This window comes from Notothenia rossii (assembly GCF_949606895.1).
Source record: "Notothenia rossii genome assembly, chromosome: 10".
NCBI lineage: Eukaryota > Metazoa > Chordata > Actinopteri > Perciformes > Nototheniidae > Notothenia > Notothenia rossii.
Window position 1 is genome coordinate 33,277,513 of NC_136908.1, and position 22,588 is coordinate 33,300,100.

The window sequence follows — 22,588 nt, forward strand, 5'->3', positions numbered from 1 at the left end:
TGTCAGTGGCCAAACCACTGGCCATCCGTAGTAAATGACCCCCACTGTGCCCCCCCCCCCCCCCCCCCCCCCCCCCTGCTCAGCAGCAGACACAGACAGAGTCAGGCTGAACAAAGCTGAGCATACAGCTGAGCATACAGCTGCTGAAGAGACAGATGTTTGCCTCAGGAGGTGGAGACCAAAAACAGAGCAAAGAGGAGAGGCAATGTTTGACTTGTTCTGTGTCTAAAATGTTCATACTTCTGTACTTACATGAGCTATTTAAGTGAATTAGTAAGTCACAATGCAAAGTGTGATAAAATGCATTGTGAGTACCAAAAAGTTGAGTGTGGAAAACTAGACACTTCTAGCACTCAATGATAGCTAACTTTGCTACTTATAATACAATACTGCTATATTTATAAAGCACTTTAAAACCTCCAGACTAAAGTGCTTAAGTGTACTTAAGTGGCAAAGTCCATAGGACTGGAAGGTCACCAGTTCAAGTCCCGAAAAGAGCAAGTGCTACCGAGGTGTCCCTGAGCAAGGCAACGTTCCCCACACTGCTCCCCGGGCACCGTATATAATGGCAGTCCACTGCTCCTAACACTAGGATGGGTCAAATGCAGAATGTAGATCTTCCCTCAGTGTGACTATTAAGGGTATAAATAAAACAATTATAATAATAATGTAATTTGCAGCTACAAACAGCACAGCACCATACAAATTCAATCGAAACATGATTGTTTCACTAACCACTACACTAAATTTGAGAAGAAGCCAATGTTAATTTAGTTAGCTGAGCAGTCTGTAAAGATTTGCTACCACAAATTTGCAACAGGGCTACATGGTTCCAGAACTAAAGGGCCTACCATATCAAGAACAACTGCAAAGTCTTAAAATCCCGAGTATGCATTCTAGAAGGGCGAGGGGAGATATGATCGAAGTTTTCAAATATCTCCACAACATCTACAAAACATCATGCCCACTACAACAGGATTATAACACCAGGACTCGTGGACACTGCCTTAAGTTGAAGAAACAGTACTCAAGGCTGGCTATCCGCTGCAACTTTTCTATGGAATGCCATTTAAGCCAAAATTAAATAAATACATCAATAATTAAATAAATACATATATATATATAAATATGCCTATGAAATAAATTATGAAATAAATAAATGAGGCAATAAATATGTATACATGTACATTTAAATACACATTTATTTATTTCATGGGACTTTTATTTCATAATGAGACATTTATTTCAAGAGACTTTTATTTCATAATGACACATTTATTTATTTCAAGAGACTTGTATATCATAATGACACATTTATTTATTTCAAGAGAATCGTATTTCATAATGACATATTTATTTATTTCAGATGACTTGTATTTCATAATGACGCATTTATTTATTTCAGGTGACTTGTATTTCATGATGAGACATTTCATGATGAGACATTTCCATTCATTATATGCAAATGAATGGGGCGTGGTTAGCTCACAGATCCAGAGACCCAGACCAAAGCAACAGCACCACAACATTGACACTAACTGGTTCTTATCTGGTCCGCCCAATGCTGCTCTTCTGAGAGCAACCGCTCTGACAGCTCTCTCTAGTCTCTACTGGGAAACAGCCAAAAGTCCTTCTGGAGGTAAGCAATGCAACACAATTACACCCAGTCTGAGAGTAAAATATTTCTCAAAGGTTTGTTTTGCTTTCTTACAACGTTAAGTTAATGTTAACGTAACCTTAAGTTTGCTAGGAGGCTATTGTTACGAGCTAGCTGTCTTAGCTAACAACAGTTAGCAGCTAACGTTTTCTGCAGTTTGTGTTGTTCTGAAAAACGTGATGTAGTTATTTAAGGGTATGTTAAATTAACGTTATTTTAAAAGTTGAAAGAGTTAAGTTGTGTTTAAAATCGTCAATGTAATGCACGTTAGAGGTTTTTAGTTTGACATGAAGTTAGCTAACGTTAGCTAACTCTACCAGGTTAGCATATTAAGCTGTACTTTCTGTGGCAGCTAGCTTAATACAAAGAGGGGTTTTGTGCTTCATTGCAAACTTTTCTTTGTTAATCTACCTGAAACTCTAGGGACAGTTTGTTTCTACTCAACTATAAAGACCATTGTTGAGGAGATGCAAAACATACTGTACATGTGTTGGGTCCAACATATACCTTGAGCAATGTTACTTTGCTGCTAAAAATGAAACATCATTATCAGATGAGGACATCACCAAAGTGTGTGAGCCTGTCAGGGGATTTGATCTGTTCTCTGCATGTCGTACACACTGCTCTGGTATTACTTATCTTGTAAAATGTAAGTCTCGCTCTTGTCATCGTTCAGGCTTTGCATTTGAACTCCTATGACTGGTTACGGACTTGAAGGGAACGCCTTCCTGACATCCAGGAAAAAGGTGAGATTTTAATACATTTGAATGCCAAAAGCAAGTTATTGTTTTAACTTTTAAATATGATTGTTTTGGGGCATTTCAGTTTTATTGGACAGAGGCAGTAGAGATCTACTGGAAACAGTGGAGAGGGAGGAGATGATATGCAGCAAAAGGCCGAGCCGGATGGTTGCTGCTCCGTGTGGAACGTGTTCTATCAGGTAAAGCACTTTGGTAGGCCTACCCAGTTATTTATGGTATTGAGTTTGAATTTAGCATTTGGAATGTCATTTCCAACAGTGCATTATAAAGACTGAAAGATGTAAAGCTTGAAATGATTTCGTCTTTTACTTAAGAGGATGTTTGTCCTCCTGTGTTGTCTTATTTCCTTATCTTTCTTTCAGGTGTAACATCTACCAATGGTACATGACAGAGACCTCCTCCACCTCTTTGCTGTCTTACTAGTCAATCCTTCTGATCAGGTCCTTTCCTAAATAGTGGTAAGTTTTACAGTTCAGTGTACGTTCATTTAGCAACTTAATGCTTTACCGCTGTTGAATAAACCCTATATTGCTAGTCATTTTATTAAAACTACGATTTTAAACTTTTTGATTCCAATTACAATAAGTTATAATTGTAAAACATATCTTAACATCCATCAGCAATCAATACAACAAATCATCCAACACTAAATAGAAGAAATCTGGAGCTATTTCTTTTGATACAGCAGCATGTTTTGGGACTGCTCATTGATGTCATCAAGAGCCATTGAGTCTACCTTTTTGTAGTCGGCCTCTCAGAATGTTTATCATTTCTTTGTCTCTTAACATTCCTATAATTTTTTTTTTTTTTATTGTTGACATTGTTCTGTTCTTTATTTTTGTTGTGAGAATCACTTTGCAATTATTGTGTAAGTGCTATATAAATAGTTATACTAATATTATTGTTGTTACCATCATTACTATTATTAATAAGGTCTTCTTTGTTTTCTTTATTTATCGCTGCAGAAAGGATCATGCCAGCCAACATCAAACACCTGATCAAGAGCTTGTGAACCTCACTGCTGCGGACACCTGTGTGATATTCGACTCTGACTGGAACCCTCAAAATGACCTGCAGGTACGATATATATATCTGCTCTGTCTGTCCTAAAGATAGTTCAATAGGGCTACAACAACAACAATCTTTCCGTTTATTCCCTCGTTTCTTTAAGTGTATATTTTTCCATTTAATGCTTAAAAACTTTGCTCTTTTGACCCCTCTTTTAATTTTTTTATTTCAGGCTCAAGCTCGGTGTCATCGTTTTGGCCAGTCTAAGGCGGTGAAGGTGTACCGTCTGATCACTAGAAACTATGAGAGGGAAAAGCTGGATAAAGCTAGTCTGAAGCTCGGGCTGGACCGTGCTGTCCTGCAGAGCACGAGTGGGAACAAAGAAGGCAACAACAACGGGGTGAGAAAAAAAAAATCTGTCATATTTCTAGATGCCAAGTCATTTTTGGGTCAGTCGCTGTTGCAGTACGCTTAGTTTAATTTCAAAAAGAGTTTTCTAAATCCACTTGTGTAAATGTCTCTCTGCGTCGCCTTTAGCCGGTCCAGCAGTTCTCCAAGAAGGAGATCGAGGACCTCCTGAGGAAAGGAGCCTACGCCGCCATCATGGACGAGAACGACGAAGGCAATCGCTTCTGTTAGGAGGACATCGACCAGATCCTGCAGCGAAGAGCCACCATCTCCACCATCACCAGGTATGTTCTTAGCAACACTAGCCACTTGCGCTTTGTGAGATACCAAGTACTTGGTTATTTGAAATGTAATATTGATGATGTAATAATTAAAACTAGGGATGGGTACCGAGCCCCAGTATTAACGGGGCCCGGGGCTGAATTATTAAAGACCGTGGTACCGTTAACGTCCAACGTTATCGATCTTTTTATCGGTACTGGAGACATTTAAAAAATAGATGTCATATGTATTATATCTACACAAACATTATATCGCAGTCTTACTGTCGCCAACTCCGTTTCTAATATGCAAAAAGACTACGAAGTGCGTCTATGATTTATTTTTGATCTTTCCAATCCAGACGAGAGATCTCTCTCCCCTGTCGGTGTGCGAGGGGGTGGGGCAGTTTACACACAGAACCTGCTACATGCATGCAACACACACACACACACACACACACACACACACACACACACACACACACACACACACACACACACACACACACACACACACACACACACACACACACACAGAGACACACACACACACACGTGTGCGCACTCAAACACATGGCGGAGAGAACTAAGCGCCCCGAGGGTAGTTATGTTACCCGTCTTGAGCATGGATGTATAATAAGAACTGGATACAGCGTGGGAGGCGGGGTCTCGTTCTTTCCTATGAGAGCTGCTCATTGGCGCATGAAGTCAAAATGGCCCAACTTTTGAGAGAGCAAAACGTCACAGATTACCCAGCATGCCTGGCTGTCAGAGCAGAAGAACCCGTTTGTGCGCTCACAGAGCATGCGCCCCTTAAGCCCCGCCCCCCCGAGCACACACTCTCGGCTCACTAGAATGAATGGAGAGAGAGAATAAATCTAGATTCGGCTTTTAGTGCATTTTACAACTTTAAGGACTTAATGATTCTAAGGCTATACAATAGTTCATACTGGGTAGTTTATTTAGTTTCAAAAAAATTATCCACCGATTTACAGACGTCTCTTTTCCGATGTTAGTCAAGGGGAAAAAGTATTTCTGGGCCGGTGGACGTCACAGACTGATAAGGAAATTGTAGTACCGCCGTTTGGACACAACGAATATTTTTCTCAGAGTCCGGCGCACTTCCTGGGGGCTTGGTCTTGGGGTGGAAAATGCTCGTTGCCAAAAGTGCAATAAGAGTTTAGCATGTATGTATGTATGTATGTTAACTCAATGATACAAACATGGGTTAATGATTAGAGGTAACTGAGTTATTTATTTAGTTAAAGTTACAGCTATTCTGTTTGCAGTTCTATCATCACATAATTTAATACGATTTGTTAAAACATTGTTGTTTCTTATTTTCAGTTTGCTTCAAGCAGTGGCTGTACGAGAAAGACGTGGAGGACCAAGAAATGCGGTCCAGATTGGCAAAGACCGGAAGATACATAACAGAGAAGATAATGGATATTAACAAGAAAAATAATGTTTATAATTTCTTTGTTGCTGTTTACATTTTGAATTATATTTGTTATTTTTAAATCAAACGCATCTATTTTAGATGATATATTTATTTAGATGTACGTTTTTTTTGTAATATTATTGTATTAGGTATAATTTATTAAATAAAAATACTGTTATGAACACTATACAATGTCTTTATTTTGATAGTTACCAGAGTACATTGTATATTTAATACTAACATAAGCTGGTGATAGATAAATGCTGTTCTGCTGGTCTGCCAGCAGACACATATTTATAAAGAAAGAAAGAGAAGGGAGGAAATGATGATAGCTAGACTCAGAATAAATCACACAGCATTGAATGGTACGCTGCATGTCATGGGGAAAAGTAACAGTGACAAGTGTAGGAACTGTGGAGTTAAAGAAAATGTGGAACATCTATAAAGCTGAAAGAGAAAAACTAAAGGATAATGTTTTAGAGGCAGAGAGGGAATGGAGTGTGGTTGGTATTTTGGGAACAAAAGGTTTGCTGCTAAAGATCTGTACAACAAAAGATCTGTAGGACTGAAGGATTAATGGTCGTCCACCTTTATGATTTCCCTTCAACGTCACCACACAACCATCTCTCTGTTCCCTGCTCTCGGCTTCCTTCCATCGTGTCGCTCTTCAATCCTTCATTTTCATATCCTTCAGTATGTGCATGCAAGTGTGCTTTTGCATGTAAAAGAAGGAGTAGAGAGGAATACACAGCTAAAGGAATGAGAGCAGCTCCAACAGTAACATGCTGCATCAGTATTTATTATTATTTACATTTTATTGCACAACATGTACTTTTACTGCTGATACTTAAAGTACATTTTTGTTGATAGTATGTCTGTACTTTGACTTGTAATTTACATTGTTGTATTGGTACTTTTGCGTAAGTAATGGTTTTAAGTACTTCTTCCACCACTGCTGAAATCGTGCGAAGAAAATGTTGCCTGACCTAAGGTTCTGGGTTCAACATAACTGAGGGTTTGAACAGTTTCAAGATAAACTGCCAATGCCTGACTGAAAGGAACATGGGGGTTTGGTAGGGCCACAAGATCTTGTTCACTCAATGGGCGCAGGAGCTGGATCTCAGGAACAAAGACATTAGATGCACAGGGGGTATGTGGTCCTTCCCAGTCCACACCATAATCCTTACCAACCTGACATACGAAAGGAATAAAGCCGTTCAGAATGTGTAATCAATTACAATGTGGGTCATTTTGCATGTATTTTAAATAAATAATTGAGCCAGGGAATAAGATGGCATACATTACATCATCTAAAAAACGTTGTTTACCTGTGAGAAATCTTCTCTGTTGTTTAGTAACCACAACTGTAAAGGTGAACGGTGGCTTGCAGTCCTCAGCCCATGGTGATTCCATGCCTCCTTGAAACACTGAAGATGATGCTGAATATGTGGCATGAAGCACCTGTGTAGTGCATACAGGTCAATCTCTTGGTCAGGATTGAGTAATCCTTGGGCCTCCAGCTGGATGAATATTGTGTAGAACAGATCAAGAACATTTTCATACACATCTCTCCAAAGGCGCTCAATTCTGTAAAAGAAAGAATGAAATACAGCCTTTATATTGTATTTTTGGCAGGTCACATTATTCAACAGTTAGCAGGATGGAAAAGTTGTACAAGGTTCTACTAGTAATGGCTGATTGACACTTATGTTCAGACTGGAGTGTGAACACAATGATGAGCGAAGTGAGAGCTGGATTTTAGATAGTGACCAATGAACTTGTTATGAACTGCCAGTAAAACGCCCCGCTATCACCCCCTGCCCCGCCTGAATGTAAGTATTGTTTTGTGAGGGTGGACAGACATGCTTCTTCTCTCGGTTTCATTGTACTTTAATAATTTATATTTTTTAAATCCTCCATACCTTTGGTTATGAACACTCCGTCCAGTAATATGAGAGCTCCTGTTCTCCCCTTGTGTTTGGATCATGAAATGAGCAACCCTAACATTCTCACCCCCCTCTTCAGATCTGTAAGGGGAAAAAAGTACATTTATCTGAAGATGACTATCCAACATAATTGTACCTTCAAAAGAAAGGTCTTCTCTCGGAAAGCCTTCTTCAGGGTCTAAGCATACCCTGAAGAAGGTTGTTTGTGCCGTTCTGCGTGGGTTGTAACCCAGCTCTGTTTTAAGATTACCGAAGAGCACCTTCATTACACTTGTTTGAAATTCCGAACACTCATTTTCTTTTTGATAATTGTACCTGTGTTACAAATGCTATTAAAATACATTTTAGTCAAATAAGTCTCATTGTACTTCATTTATTAGACATTTGTAGGACATTACATACCGAATTCGAGATGGCACGCCATATTGGCCAACAGCAGACAAGAAGCCTTCAAGAACAGTTGTAGCTCTGTTGTTGGTGGCACTACTTAAGTACACAATTAGCCTGGAGAATCCATCAATGCCACCATGAACAACAATCCTCCATCTTTGTGAAATATAACAGGATTAATTGGTTATTGAATTGAGGCCTCATGTCCAAATCACAGTTGATAAAGGCACATCTTGTTCATTAAGCTATGTTAGGAATAGGGTTGGAGGGGTATGGTTGTGGCAGGTTGGGTGATAACGTTGGATATTGCAATAGCAACATGTCCTGCAATATCACAAAACATTATTGCCATTGCAATATCCAACATTATCGTACATTGCATGTTAACCTTCTTTAAGTTAAAAAAAGTTGTACATAAATAAGCAAATTCAATGGCTTAATTTACTTTACCAAGGCGAGCAGATTTGTCAGCTGGGTGAACAACATTTATATTTTAAAGTACCTTTTTCCAACATCTAACCTCTCATCTCTACTAAAGATGGAATCACACAAGGTGCTAAAATGTTGGTTTCCGGTAGGCTAATCTCCGTAAAAGGACTTTGCCAATGGGTCCTGATATTGTTAGTAGGCTAAAACTGATTTGACCACCTCAGGTGCTAATACAGTGCCCTAACAGAGTAAATATGAAGAGGAAACATGTGATTTCATGTGAACATGTGAACATATGATTTCATGGTACTGTTTGGAATTGAGACATATTCTGGATCATTTTCATACCTTTGAAAATGCTTATAAATAATTTTGTATGTCAAAGCTTACACACATTTGTTAAAATACATCATGGATGTCCCAACTAAGGGTCAGTGTGGGTGCATTTCAACCAAGCAGAGAAACACCCGATTCCAGTGCACCAACTAATTGTGAGTTCATGTGTCACTGCTTTGTTGGAACACATTCACACCAACCCTTTGCGGATAAAATTGGACACCACTGACATTATGGTACTATCAGAATAGCTCATATTTAGCTAGGATGTATGTGGTAGAGGGCTTGCCCCCATGCAAGGACTGTACCTTTAGTAGCATCTAATTGTGTTTTTGTTTGAAATTCAAACTCAATTATTATCTAATGAGTAGACAAGGAGTTCAATTCATATCCTCAACTAACTAACATACAGAACCCTCATTGTTATATTTTGTATTAAAAAAGGATAAAGGCATCTTTAAGTATTAATGACCTGGCCGTATATCTTTTAATGTTACTTTTTCCTCAGCCTTCAAATTGGTCTCACACTCAATACTTCCAAGGGTGCAATGTCTGTAGATAGGCCTACTTATTTCAGCAATCACACCTTCACCTCTGTTTTCTCACATGATGTTACTATTTAGTGATTTCAGGTGGTGTGGTACTGGCTTGGAACAAAGAACTGCAGGACTGCAGCACTTGAGTACAGGAGTTCAAGAGCAGTGGCCTACTAGATTATGATGGACACAGCTCAAAAAGCAGCAGGAAAAACTGACCTGATCAGCTTGTGATTACCGTCTATATGCCATAGACTATTTGGTGCAGGAACATTGTACTGACGACGCCTTGTAGTCTGGAGGGTTAACCTTCGCATCAAGATTGCTCCTGGATCCACTCTCTGCATTGACGCCCTTACTCGATGCCCTGATTGAAAAAGGAGATTTATTTGTTTATTCAAATTGGCGACTGGCTAAACCCACGTCATTTGGAATTGGGTTGAACATTGAGGTTAAACAAAAACTGTTAATTTTTACTTTGAATGTGTATGCCTCTGGACCGTAGATGTCCCAGCATCATTTTATATCCAGCATTCGGATTAGTGCGCTGAATCTCCATCACCAAGGCATCTACATCGTCATCGTCTGATTTTCTACAGTAGAAAAACATAAAACATATATATGTGTAATGTCACTTCAATTATATATTTATTACATAAGCGACAGCAACGTTAGTTAGGTGTAACAGTTAGCATGAACACAACTCCAGTTATCTTAACATTAATTTATACAGGCTGCAACTTCACTTGTATCAGGAAACATCTCTGACTTTAGTCATTTTTGATGAATAAACAAAAACCGCAATTTCACGATACAAACAGATTTCGGTGTAACAATAGTCATATCTGACAGAGCAGCTGTTATAATAATAACTGACCTAACTTGTGTGCAACGTCAACATAAACGTTTTGGCTAACGTTGACGAACATCCACCAGTCTAACATATATACTCCATTTCAAACATCTCTTCGTATCATATTGCTACACAATACTAAATAATTGTTTGTCAATCATGTTTTAATTTTGTTAACTGTATTATACACGTTTTTGCCCACCAGTGTCGTCCATAGAAATAAAATAGGAGTAGAACGGACATTCCCATTCAAATCAACGTAGCAGGATAATGGATGTATTATATTTTAAGATAATGCAGGATGGTCAGAGCGGCGGCCATTTGTATGTGTACCGTTGCCATAGTGACAGTTGTAGCGGGCTGACCATATAAACAGAATATGAGTATAGTAGTATACTCGTATTCTATTTCTATGGGCTCGTTATTTGTATGACGTTAGCTAGATAGAGCAATAATTTTATTTTACGTTAGCTCAAGTAATTCACCTTAGGCCTTCTTCGACCGATCTCCTCTGAATTGTGCGGGATGACACACCAAACAGATCCGCGATTTCTCGGGTTGATAGACCGGACAGCACATAGGTAGCGAGCATATCGCATGGAATATCCAGAGGCGGGCGTCCTGCACCTGTGCTTGAACCAACTTCTTGGACATCTTCCACACGAACACGGTGCTCAATCAGTGTCAAAGTATTTACAACTTCGTCATCCGTGTCGATATCTCGAAGAGCGCTTATCCGCCCGAGTACTTCGATAAAGTCTTCAATATGGGCCAACACAGTATCTGTTGGTAAACCGTGTTGATCAATTTGATCTGCTAAGGATAGCATAGCATCTTGGAGCCCACCGACGTCTTCCATGTTGTCTGCCCCGCCTTATTTTCATTTAGTTGTTATTATATAGTTTATTAAAAAAAAATTAAGTCCTTCTCCTCCATTGTCTTCCTCTTCTCGAGTAGTCAGTGTTGTGGTGTTGTTGCTTTGGTCTGGGTCTCTGGATCTGTGAGCTAACCACGCCCCGTTCATTTGCATATAAGGAATGGAAATGTCTGATCATGAAATGTCTCATCATGAAATACAAGTCACCTGAAATAAATAAATGCGTCATTATGAAATACAAGTCATCTGAAATAAATAAATATGTCATTATGAAATACGATTCTCTTGAAATAAATAAATGTGTCATTATGAAATACAAGTCTCTTGAAATAAATAAATGTGTCATTATGAAATAAAAGTCTCTTGAAATAAATGTCTCATTATGAAATAAAAGTCCCATGAAATAAATAAATGTGTATTTAAATGTACATGTATACATATTTATTGCCTCATTTATTTATTTCATAATTTATTTCATAGGCATATTTATATATAGCCTATATGTATTTATTTAATTATTGATGTATTTATTTATTTATTTAATTGTGGCTTAAATGGCATTCCATATTTTTCAGCCTGCGTGTGGTTGACTTGTGGAATGATCTGCCAGAAAGCACTGTCTCAAGTCCCGCCTCGACCATTACTGGTCAAACATCACCTTCACTTTGGACTATGTGACTGTTGCCAGCTTCCATAGTACATAAAGAACGGTGATCTACTTATTTATGAGCAACTGAAAGGCCTTAGGCCCATTACAGCCGTATCCTATTGATTGATTGACGGTTGAAATTCCGACACTGTGTTGACAGTTTACGACATGCAGTGTACTCAAGAGAGTATACACATTGAGACACAGCACTACGGTCACCAAAGGGAAACAGAAAGACAATGAAGGATTGTTGCTCCTTGACTGCTTAGTTTGGAAACAAACAACTACAGCTATCATGAGTTGTTATTGAATACGTTGTTTCTACTGCCCCCACATGGCATAACATGTTCTTGCAGCTGTATCTCCCGCTACTAACGTTTGTGTTCTCCATGTCTTTGCTGTTTTCTCTCGTAGTGTGTCAGATCTTACCAAAGGGCGTGGTTTCAGTGATTGGTCCCGCCGCTAGCCCCGCCTCCGGATCCACCATCAGTCACATATGTGGGGAGAAGGAGGTGAGAAACATGCTTCTGCTTGGAATTAAAATATGCTCTGTATCAGAGTGAAGTCCAGTTGAGAAAACTATTAATAAGTGTGGGATCTGCTGTAATCATTAAGCAGCAGATCACACCTCATTCATCACTGTCTAATTTTAAATGTATCAATGAACTTAAATACAAACAGTCGGCCTAAGATCTTTGCCCTGTGGAGTTTCAATTGAAACAGAGCTGTTAAACTGTCAGTGTGAAAAAACTCTTAGTAGCTACAGAATAATTTGTCTCTCACCACAAAAATATCATTCAAATATAAACTTATATTTGATATATTTATATGTTACGTTGCTTAATAAGCACACATAAGAACCCTATGTTTTTAATTCCTGTCTGTCTTCTTCTGCTGTTCCATTTAGTGTTTACCTCCTGTCTGTATTCTTCTGCTGCTCCTGTTAGTGTTTACCACCTGTCTGTCTTCCTCTGCTGTTCCCTTAAGTGTGTACTTTCTGTCTGTCTTCTTCGGGGTTGCAGTCGAATTGTCCAAAACTCAGCTCCTAACCACTATTCCTTGACCTCTGTGTGAAAAATCACACATCACCACTCAAACATGTTTAAAACGTTTCCCAAACCCCCCACAGCTCAGTAAAGCGCTATGAAATGTTGACTTTATTTGATCATTTCAGTAAAAAACTAACGTTCATATTTCTCCTTTTGATTATTATATGTTTAATGTTCAGAACAAACAACTTTGGCAAGTTACAGTATAAGTTGTAAATAGCTTAATAAGCACCGTAACTTTCATGATACACATTTCTCGGTCGCGATCGGTTGTTTCCGTGAACGGCCGAACGTTGTTTCACAGTAAATGTTGCAACCACAAGGTATTGTGGGACATCATTTTCTCCTTTCCTTTCGTAGTGGTTCCTAAGCTAAAGGAGGTTATAAAGGTAGTTTCAAACCTCCTTTCCATCATCTAGATTCTAGAGAATCTGAACAGCTCCTATTGTGGCTGCCACTGAGGTACTTCCGGGTCATTTCACTCCGTTAAAAGCCATCACAGATCCAACTGGTGGAAAATGTAAACCATTGAAACTTGTTTCAACACAATTCACCATACGGATGTTATGAGTGGAAAAAACCTTCACTACGTCATCATGGGGATTTTCTCTGGACAGATAACCTGGATAGGAACCAGAATGGATCCCCCACAGACCAGGGTCCTATCAAGGGGGGAGGATTTATAAGTGGCTGGATCTGTACGGATGAGTGCGATTTCACATACAGTAATAGTATAAGGTTAAAGGTTTATGAAAAATCTTAAAGCTTGCGTTGACCCTTTCAACTTTTTTCTTTAGTTCCACCATGAGACCAAAAAAGTTATCTTTAAAACAAGTATCTGATAAGCTGCTCAAATTCTTGTGAGCCAGAGGATTAATCCTTTCACTTAGAAATTCCCTGAGCTTCCATTTTCCATTTAAAGCATGTTGGAATTGTTACATATTAATTATATATTTCTAAAAAAGAATCCAATACTCCCTTTGATATGAATGTTTCATCTTAGTGGAGGTGAACAGAACTCTGTGATAACAAAATGTAACACTTTTCTAAGATCTCTGATGATCTGAGCTCTTCTCTCTTTTCAGATATTCTTTTTGAAAGCTGAACAAAGACTTGATTATCAGCGACAGTGTCAACGTCTGATTAAAGCTTTGATTCCTGTTATCTGAACTCTCTGTAAAGCCTGTAAGGTTTGATGTTCATAAAAAAAACACATTTGTTCTCTTGATGTCATCACCTCATCATTTCCCCTTTCTCGTTTTCAATGCTTTCTCCCATTTCATGTCCTTCTCTTTGATTTTGTTCCCTTTCTTTGACTTTTCTTCCCATTTCATTATTTTCCCTCGCAATCCATCATTTGGATCTCACATGAAGATTATCCAAAGAAAACCCTCAAGCTGACAACGTTTGTTTACGTAATAATTCCTCTTCCTCCCCCTCCGAACCTTTTAGATCCCTCACGTAAAGATTGGTCCGGAGGAAAACCCAAAGCTGCCGTACCTTCGCTTCGCCTCTGTGACTCTGTACCCGAGTAACGAGGACCTGAGCCTGGCCATTGGGTCCATGCTGCGCTCCTTCGGATATCCCACCACCAGCCTTGTGTGTGCCAAGGCAGAGTGTGAGTCTGTCTATGAAGTGTGTGTTCATGTCTTTGTGTGTGTATGTGTATGTGTGTGTGTGTGTGTGTGTGTGTGTGTGTGTGTGTGTGTGTGTGTGTGTGTGTGTGTGTGTGTGTGTGTGTGTGTGTGTGTGTGTGTGTGTGTGTGTGTGTGAGTGTGAGTGTGTGTGTGAGTGTGAGTGTGAGTGTGAGTGTGAGTGTGAGTGTGAGTGTGAGTGTGTGTGTGTGAGGGATCGTTGGAACTATGTGCAACTCAAGGCATATGCTCGAACGGGAGCTGCCTGGACGCTGTGATCGTGTTGTGCACAGGGCCGGCCCTAGACTTTTGGGAGCCCTAAGCAAGCTTTGGCTTGGGGGCCCCCTCACTCTAGCGCGTTCTCACAACACACAACACGGAACCAACTTTTGTCTTATGATGTTAGCATAAACACATATTGTATAAATAAGCATATAAACACCGTGGACCTAACCTCCTCTAAGGGGGTCCTCACCTCCTCTAGTGGGCATGCTCCCCCGGGAAGATTTTTTTTTTAATATTGAAGTTAAAAGCATCAATCTGGTGCACTTTGAGAGAAAAATTAAGAGATCTATGGATACATATCTCAACACCCATATGAAACAGAACTGTGAACAGATTTTTCTTTATGGATATCTTACAAATCACTTAAACTGTATTCTTGTTTTGTCATATAGTATTTTATAACTCTTTTTCATTTATTCTCTCTGGCTGTCCATCATATAATGTTCACATAGAAACTAGGTGTCAATAGGAATATACATTTAGATTATATGACAAAGTGTTTATTTAATATATCTGGCTAGCTATAGCTACTTGCTAACGGTTTAGCTTACCCCCGTGATTCAAAGTAACGTCAACGTAGCTGTAATTTATGCTTTGCTTACATGTTCGCATAACTTGGAAGTTTACTGACATTTACATACCTTGTTTACCTGGCTCAAGTGGTGGCTCTGGGGTTGTTGTGTGAGCCACCACTTGAGAATTGTCGTATTTTTTAAGAAAATGTTTCCTTATGTCCATCTTCAAAAACTCTGAGTCCGACTGACAGTTTATTTTAAACATTGTCACAGCTCACATGATAGGTACCTGTCAGCCAATAAGACAGATGTTTATTTCCATTCAACTCTCTGGTTGGTCTGGTGTCTTGCCTCTGTTGCATTCACTGAACACGGGAAATTACAATCCTGCCGTCCTCTCTTGTGTCATGATGAGGTTCAGGTAAAGCACGGTTAATGTATTATATTATTGACTCAATAATATAATACATTACTTTGAGAGTAGGCAATCTAGGCATATTAACACAATTAATTAAACATACTTATCACGGCGACGGTGTACTGAGATTTATTTATTTATTTTTTTTGCTAGGGGGCCCCTTAGTGGCTGCGGGGCCCTAAGCGGCCGCTTATGTCGCTTAATGGGTCGGGCCGGCTCTGGTTGTGCGCACTACCCGTGCTGAGTGTGCTGACTTTTCGTACAATGTCCGACTGTCTGGCTACCTGCATACAGTCAAGTGCTCGGCGCAGTTGTCGGCGAAATGTCACTCCTCTGTTTTCATTTAAACAGCTCCTTATATCCGTTAGCGCAGCTAGCTAGCACCAGATGCTAACAACAACAATACACGTAAGGTCTCTCTCTCGCTCGCTCGCGCCACACATACACACACCCTCCTGGTCCTCCCGATGGCCAGTCAGTGCCTGCCGGTGAGCGTGGAAGTGTGGTCTGCCGCAAGCGGATGACAGGAGCGGGGCTGTCAGCATCAGCTTGTAGATGGTATTTTAAACTCGATGCGCTCTGAAACTACGGGGCGACCAAGGACAAAAAATAAACATGCATTAATCGCGTTAAAATAATTAGTGGCATTGACAGCCCTACAAATAAGATGTCCAAGTGTAATAGATATGACAAGTCATGGTTGATGACCTTCCGGGTCTGTCCAGCAGAGGGCGCTTGTGGCTTGCCACGGGTGCATAATACATTGGACTTGAAGCAAGCTAAAAACATGTGTGTGTCAGGGACCAGGCAATAAGGTAACAGGACACAGAAGTTGTTTAAAGAAACTAGGTTTTTTATTTACCCAAAAAAAACAAAAAACACTATAAACAAACTTTAATAACTAGGCCTAGAAAATAAGTCAACATAAATTAACTGTAATACAGAACAATCCAACCTGCCACAATGACCAAACAAGGAACATAAATAGTGGCTTGACCAAACCAAATAGAAAACAAGGGGTAATTAGGATAAACAGGATACAAGAACTCACTGACAAACCCCCCCTTTGAGATGGAGCACATAGTTTGTCCCAATTTGGCCCAATTGGCTGCTTGCAGTATTTATCAACACATTCTCACTCCCAACTTGTCCTATCGTGAAGTTATGTCAGCATCCCTTTGCGTCACTATCAAACGCAGTGGGGGGCCCTATCGCGTAGACTTTTAACTATCAGGGAGTCCCATTGACTTGATTAGAGCTCCCTACACGTTGGTAATAGACGAGTTGAGATCGCGGAGAAATGCTCTCCGCAGACCCATTCTCACCACGTTATAAACCTTTTTCTTACTCAATATCACCGGGGACACATATTTATGTATAAAATACATCACATAGTGCATTTTGCATGATAGGTGCCCTTTAAGCCAAAATTAAATAAATAAATAAATACATAAATAATTTAATAAATACAAATAAATATGCCTATCAAATAAATTCTGAAATAAATAAATGAGGCAATACATATGTATACATGTACATTTAAATACACATTTATTTATTTCATGGGACTTTTATTTCATAATGACACATTTATTTATTTCAGGTGACTTTTATTTCATAATGCCACATTTATTTATTTCAGGGGACTTTTATTTCATAATGACACATTTATTTATTTCAGGGGACTTGAAAATGTCAGGGGACTTGAAATAACAATGACATTATATACAATTAAAATAAAGAAGTAAAAACAATAAGTGTGGCTTGATATTGAGTAAGAGAAAGGTTGATAAACGCTGTGAGAATGGATCTGCGGAGAACATTTCTCCACGATCCCAACTCGTCTTACCAACGTTCAGGGAACTCTATGCAAGTCAATGGGACTCCCTGATAGTTGAAAATTGACGCTAAAGGGCCCCCAGTGCCATGCGTTTGATAGTGACACCAAGGGACCCTGACATAACGTCACTATAGGACGAGTTGGGAGTGAGAATGTGTTGCATTTATCCATCCTCAGGCCCCAGCCACCCCTTTTGCTGAACCAGGAAGTTACCTCCCCCAACGACCATGGTATCTCTCTAAGACAAAGAACATCATTAATAAAAAAAAATATCTGTACCAAAGTGTGTGCAAATAAACACAATAATGTCCGGTTACAAGCAAATAAAGAGTTGACTATTTAAATCAAAGTGTGGTGTTAATTGTTGACCTGAACTCAAATGTATTACGACCATTGGAGCTGAGGGGACAGTGTAGTTACTTTAGCCTGTGGCCCTCACAGTGTGGGACACCCTGTATTTCCAAGGTTACTGTGCAGCCTCTTCCACTTCAAGCCTGGAGACATCTGATTTCAGAGCAACCCCTCCTCCCCTTCTCTGACTCATAATTTCTCTGCTTTTATCCATCTTTCAAGAAAGTGTTTCCTCTCTTGTAACTTTTCATATGAATTGAAGTTCCTAGTTTATGAGGTGGGACCAAGTCATTGTTTTGCAAGTCTGAGTCAAGTCTCAAGTCTTTGCGCTCAAGTCCGAGTCAAGTCTCAAGTCTTTGTGCTCAAGTCCAAGTTAAGTCTCAAGTTAGGATGGGCAAGTTCAAGTCGAGTCCAAGTCCTAAACTTTGACAAAACGAGTCTTAAACAAGTCATGATGTGCTTTTCACCAAATTTAATGACATCGATCAACAGAATAATACTTAATAATCAAACTACTCTTTATTGGTCACATTCATAATTTAATAATCAATTTTCTCTTTGCTGGTAAAGTAACTTGTTTTTTTCAATTTGAAGAGGGATCAGTAAGGTAAGGCTACCGTGACGGTTTGATTCAGAAGGAGTTTAATGTATAAGATCCCTGATGTTGAGGTAACCAGAATGTTTATTTCCACTGTGTACAACATGTTATAAGGGACCCACAATCTATCTTTATGCAAGGGATAATGTTCAGCGAGGCGGTCTCTATGGGGAAAAGAACACCTGAATCTAGATTCCTCTGCAGGTGGTACTTTAACTTTATTTTGATGCTAATAATGTTGTACTTTTACTTGTAACATTTTGAATGCAGGACTTTTTATTGTAACTTTTTGTTGGGTAATCTGTGGTAGGGCTATCCCATACAGTGGTGGGGCTCAAGTCAGTATTTGCAATGTAATTACATACACACTCCCCTTGACAGTGAAACGCCACGCGTGAGGTTTAGATTATTTCCCTGTCTCAATCCAAATTGAACTCTATGAAATAAAAAGGCACATTTGTCTTGTAGTAAATAAAAAGGGTGACCTGGAGCCAATCCTGCAATTTCTCCACAGGTGAAAGAGTTGACATGCCGAAACCCCAACTCCTGCAGGGGGGTCCGGGGGGATTTTCCCCCAGGAGATTTTTTGAAATACTAACATAAAATACACATTCTGGTACTCTCTTGAGAAGAAAAATAAATATATCTATGACTACACGACATATTTAAAAAAAATGAATGCCATTTTAGTTTTTTTTTACTTTGTTCTGAAAGCTGAACATGCTGCTCCTCACAGAGAGAAGAGGGAAGAGGCTCTGTGAATTACTTTACATTGTGTATAAGGGTGGATAGCCCCCATTGTTCTGTGTGTCAAAATGAAAGACAGCCCACACACCTATCAATCATCAAACCGTGGGGTCCTTTTTCATTACGTGTTGATTTCTATCAACACGTAATGTTGTATCGATATAGAGATGTACTAAACTACAGCAAAAGTATTGTCCGTCGGGACTTCCTGCAACAACATCACGCAGTTATCGTGATTCTGATTGGCCAGAAGACATTATCAAAGGTGTTTTATTGAGAAGACATCACTACGTGACAAACGTTTTCAAAACCGTTTCTAGTCTTCGGTATTTCCAGACAAGTGGCTGCTGAAATCAATCTTATTAACTGCTGTCTGTGCAATTTACTCCGCGCGAGTTGGCGGACTTTATTTTGCTTACTTTAACATCATTGTTCATGGTGGGGCTAAGGTGGGGCTAACCCATTTCTTGGTATGGCTGTAGCCTACCCCAGCCATACCCTGGCACCGCCACTGCTGAACAGTGATGATGTATTTGTGTAGGCCGACCCATGAGTTAGCATTACAAGGGCTCCCTCAAAAAGAAGCAATGGGATTGTTGTGTTGGATTTCTGTATCTTGCAGAAAATATTCTCCATACTTACACGTTTTGTTCGACAGGATAATCTCCAAATAATAACACCACTTTGCCACAAGGAAAAAGCTTGTGTTAGACTAGAAACAAACTACAGCTCAGATGCATGATGGGTCATCACCGCTAAGCTAAAGGCGGCTAATGTTCAGCGTGATGGCGTTTAGTCGTCTCATTTAGTCAATTGTTAGCAACTGCTGTTTTTATGACACAAAGAAGCCTCAGACATTCACCAGTGGGGTTTTTACTGACATACAGAACAACATTTGAAAATCTCTTAAGCTTGTGTTAACCACAGACTTTATTTCAAGCATCTGACCACAAACATGTTCAAATGCCCATTGACCTTCAGATGTGGGAACCGGAATGTCAAATGTATTTCCGTGTTTCTCATTCCTGCACCACTCTGTGAGCTGCACCATGGAGTTTGTTTTCATTAAGCAGATTCATTTTTTTTGGATTTCATATTGTTGTTTGAAGTGAGGTGGTTAAATAAGATCTCATAAATATGTTATAGTTGTCCAAACAATATAATTGAAGGGGGGTTATTTTATGTAATGTTAGAACCTTGAATTAAATAAAATGGTTTATATTATTACTGTATAATAAGGACAAAAGACAAAAAAAGATTGGTTGTTTATGATGATGAACATTGCTCTGTTTCATTTACTGGAAGCTCTAACCCACTGTTTTTCCCCTTCTGGACATTTTAGAATTGTGTAAAGTTCAACATCTTTCTCACGCACGATCTTGCAGACTCTAATGGGTTGTCTCTACAGACACCCAGGAATTCTTAAACCAATTTTTGTTAATAAAGTCATTTTAGCAGTTCTAAAGTTTCAACCGTTTTAACCATGAATCCATGTTTCCTGACTCCACCTGTAGGCCTGCTGCGATTGGAGGAGCTGGTCCACCGCTTCCTCATCTCCAGGGAGACGCTGTCAGTGCGAATGCTGGACGACAGCCTGGACCCCACCCCCCTGCTGAAGGAGATCCGTGATGACAAAGTGGCCACCATCATCATCGACGCCAATGCCTCCATCTCCTACCACATCCTCAGAAAGGTGGGGTCTCAAAGGCTCGCCGTTATTACGTTTTAAAGTAGTAGCTTATTAGGTACAATTGTGTTTGTTGGTACGACTGGAGCAAAAGGTGATATGTTTGTTCATGGCCATTGAGAAACCAAAAGGTTGAATTAAGTTATGGATCTCACTACATCAGTGGGCAAGGGTGTAACTTTGGTTACAGAAGTGGGGGGGACACGAAACAGGGGGTCCTCCGCAATGAAAAATGTTCCTCAATTTAATTCCATTTCCTGCCTTTCTACAAATATATTAGGGACTATAGTGTTAACAAATCCAATAGAAATGTGTGGTGTATATAATGATTGTGCACACTAGTGCATCTAGTATCCTATCCATGTGAACCTGTTTTTTATTTGTGATGACCTCACATCCTCTAGGGGGTTCCGGCCCCGGGAAGATGTTTTTCTTTAAATTGAAGTTGAATGCATCAATCTGGTGCACTTTGAGGGCAACATTAAGAGATTTATGGATACAGCTCTCAACACACATATGAAACAGAACTGTATATATTTAAATAATAAAAAAAACATTAGAATATGCCAACAACCAATAACAAATCATTGATAAACTCCTCTCTCCTATCTTTATCTTACCTAGTCTGCATTCTTTCTTTTTATTTATGCATATTTGACTCATCACTCCCCTTTCAAACTGTCTTTTTTATTTTTGTACTGACCTATAATACACATTAGAAGGATTTCTTAACTTATTTTATATACAACTGATATTACATAGATGGGAATATTTGTTTACATAGATGACCAAACCATTTGAGACCCACTGAGATAACTTAGACTAAAGTTTACAATCTAATCACTCAGAGTCCTTTACCTCCCTGAGCTGACGTTAACTCTCTCAGTCCGACAGGATAGGACTCTCCCTCTCCTTATTGTTGAAACAGCTTCTAATCTCCGTGAGCTCCGAGCTAGCACGAGATGCTAACAACAACACCCGTAACTCTCTCTGTCTCTCTTTCTTTCTATCTCTCTTTCACAAGATGCATTCGTGCCACACACACACAGACGCTCCTTCGTGACGATGACCGCTTGCGTACAAAAATAATAATAAACACATTTAAAAAGTGGGGGGGACACAAATGGGATTCTGAAAAGTGGGGGGGACATGTCCCCCCTGTCCCCAGTGGAAACTACGCCCATGTCAGTAGGTAACAACAACATGTTATGTCTGTGTCACATGTTATGACATCACTAGGCCTGTCAAAATTAACAATGGTTGGCTGACAACAACTAACACTAATGATTTATAATACCAAGTTTGACCCCAACTCCCTCCCGTATTTCCAGCACAAATGTTTACCATGAATTGTAGAGCAGTGATAAGAAAGCAAACGGAGACCACTGGCCATTAGTAAGCAGTAACCCCAGTGTAACAGCACCCCTGATCCATGACAAAAACTGCACTCGTTAGCTTTAAATGTTGTAAGAATGGAGAAAAGGCATTTTGATGAAGCGCGTGCCAGTTTCCTGAAGTCTGGAAAACAGATAGAGCTGCTGTATGATAGCAGCAGAGAGAATATGCCCTGTGTCGCATACATTACAAAGAAGGCGATCACAGAGGAGGAGCAATTAATCATGGTTAATCACAGTTTCTTTTTTTTGATTAATGCAATTCCATTTTTACAGCAGTGGTTATAATGATGGTAGCCTTCACAGCTATTCATTTGAACGGTCACCTGTTATCTTTTCCAAAACTGTGACCACGTTGTTTTGTCGCCTAAGTAAACTAATGTTTAATTGTACGGTCACAGGATCTACATCTATTGAAATAGAAAGGTGGTTTGTAAAGGTTTATGAGTATGTGGGACTCAACCTGTTCAGTCGTTATGGTGACAGGACGTTTTGGTTTTATTGAACTTCCCTAGCTAA

At 39.5% G+C, this 22,588-nt stretch overlaps 2 protein-coding genes and 1 long non-coding RNA gene across 4 annotated transcripts in view; 2 read left to right on the top strand and 1 right to left on the bottom strand.

Annotated features, from left to right (window-relative positions):
• The window catches only part of LOC307022751 (glutamate receptor ionotropic, kainate 5-like), a gene marked incomplete at its 3' end in the record, with an annotated part of 608,764 nt that overhangs the window by 343,036 nt on the left and 243,140 nt on the right, over positions 1 to 22,588 (top strand). The window contains exons 4-6 of the mRNA XM_079655644.1: positions 11,966 to 12,063; positions 14,053 to 14,218; positions 20,503 to 20,681. Coding sequence (XP_079511770.1) covers positions 11,966 to 12,063; positions 14,053 to 14,218; positions 20,503 to 20,681 — 443 coding nt within the window. The remainder of the gene's footprint in view (positions 1 to 11,965; positions 12,064 to 14,052; positions 14,219 to 20,502; positions 20,682 to 22,588) is intronic.
• Positions 1,266 to 5,734, top strand: LOC307023322. 2 transcript variants are annotated; one of them, XR_013803661.1, is made up of 8 exons: positions 1,266 to 1,639; positions 2,334 to 2,403; positions 2,483 to 2,597; positions 2,781 to 2,876; positions 3,384 to 3,495; positions 3,659 to 3,826; positions 3,964 to 4,118; positions 5,442 to 5,734. It is a non-coding gene; the product is annotated as an uncharacterized lncRNA (long non-coding RNA). The 2 variants fall into 2 exon arrangements; XR_013803662.1 differs by lacking the exon at positions 2,334 to 2,403 and having other exon boundaries at positions 1,272 to 1,639; positions 5,442 to 5,733.
• The window catches only part of LOC307023321 (uncharacterized protein), a 104,976-nt gene continuing 88,750 nt past the window's right edge, over positions 6,363 to 22,588 (bottom strand). Inside the window, exons 2-6 of the mRNA XM_079656529.1 lie at positions 9,650 to 9,742; positions 9,392 to 9,539; positions 7,458 to 8,027; positions 6,864 to 7,122; positions 6,363 to 6,726 (exon numbers count right to left, since the gene is read on the bottom strand). The gene's annotated coding sequence lies outside the window, so the exon portion shown is untranslated. The remainder of the gene's footprint in view (positions 6,727 to 6,863; positions 7,123 to 7,457; positions 8,028 to 9,391; positions 9,540 to 9,649; positions 9,743 to 22,588) is intronic.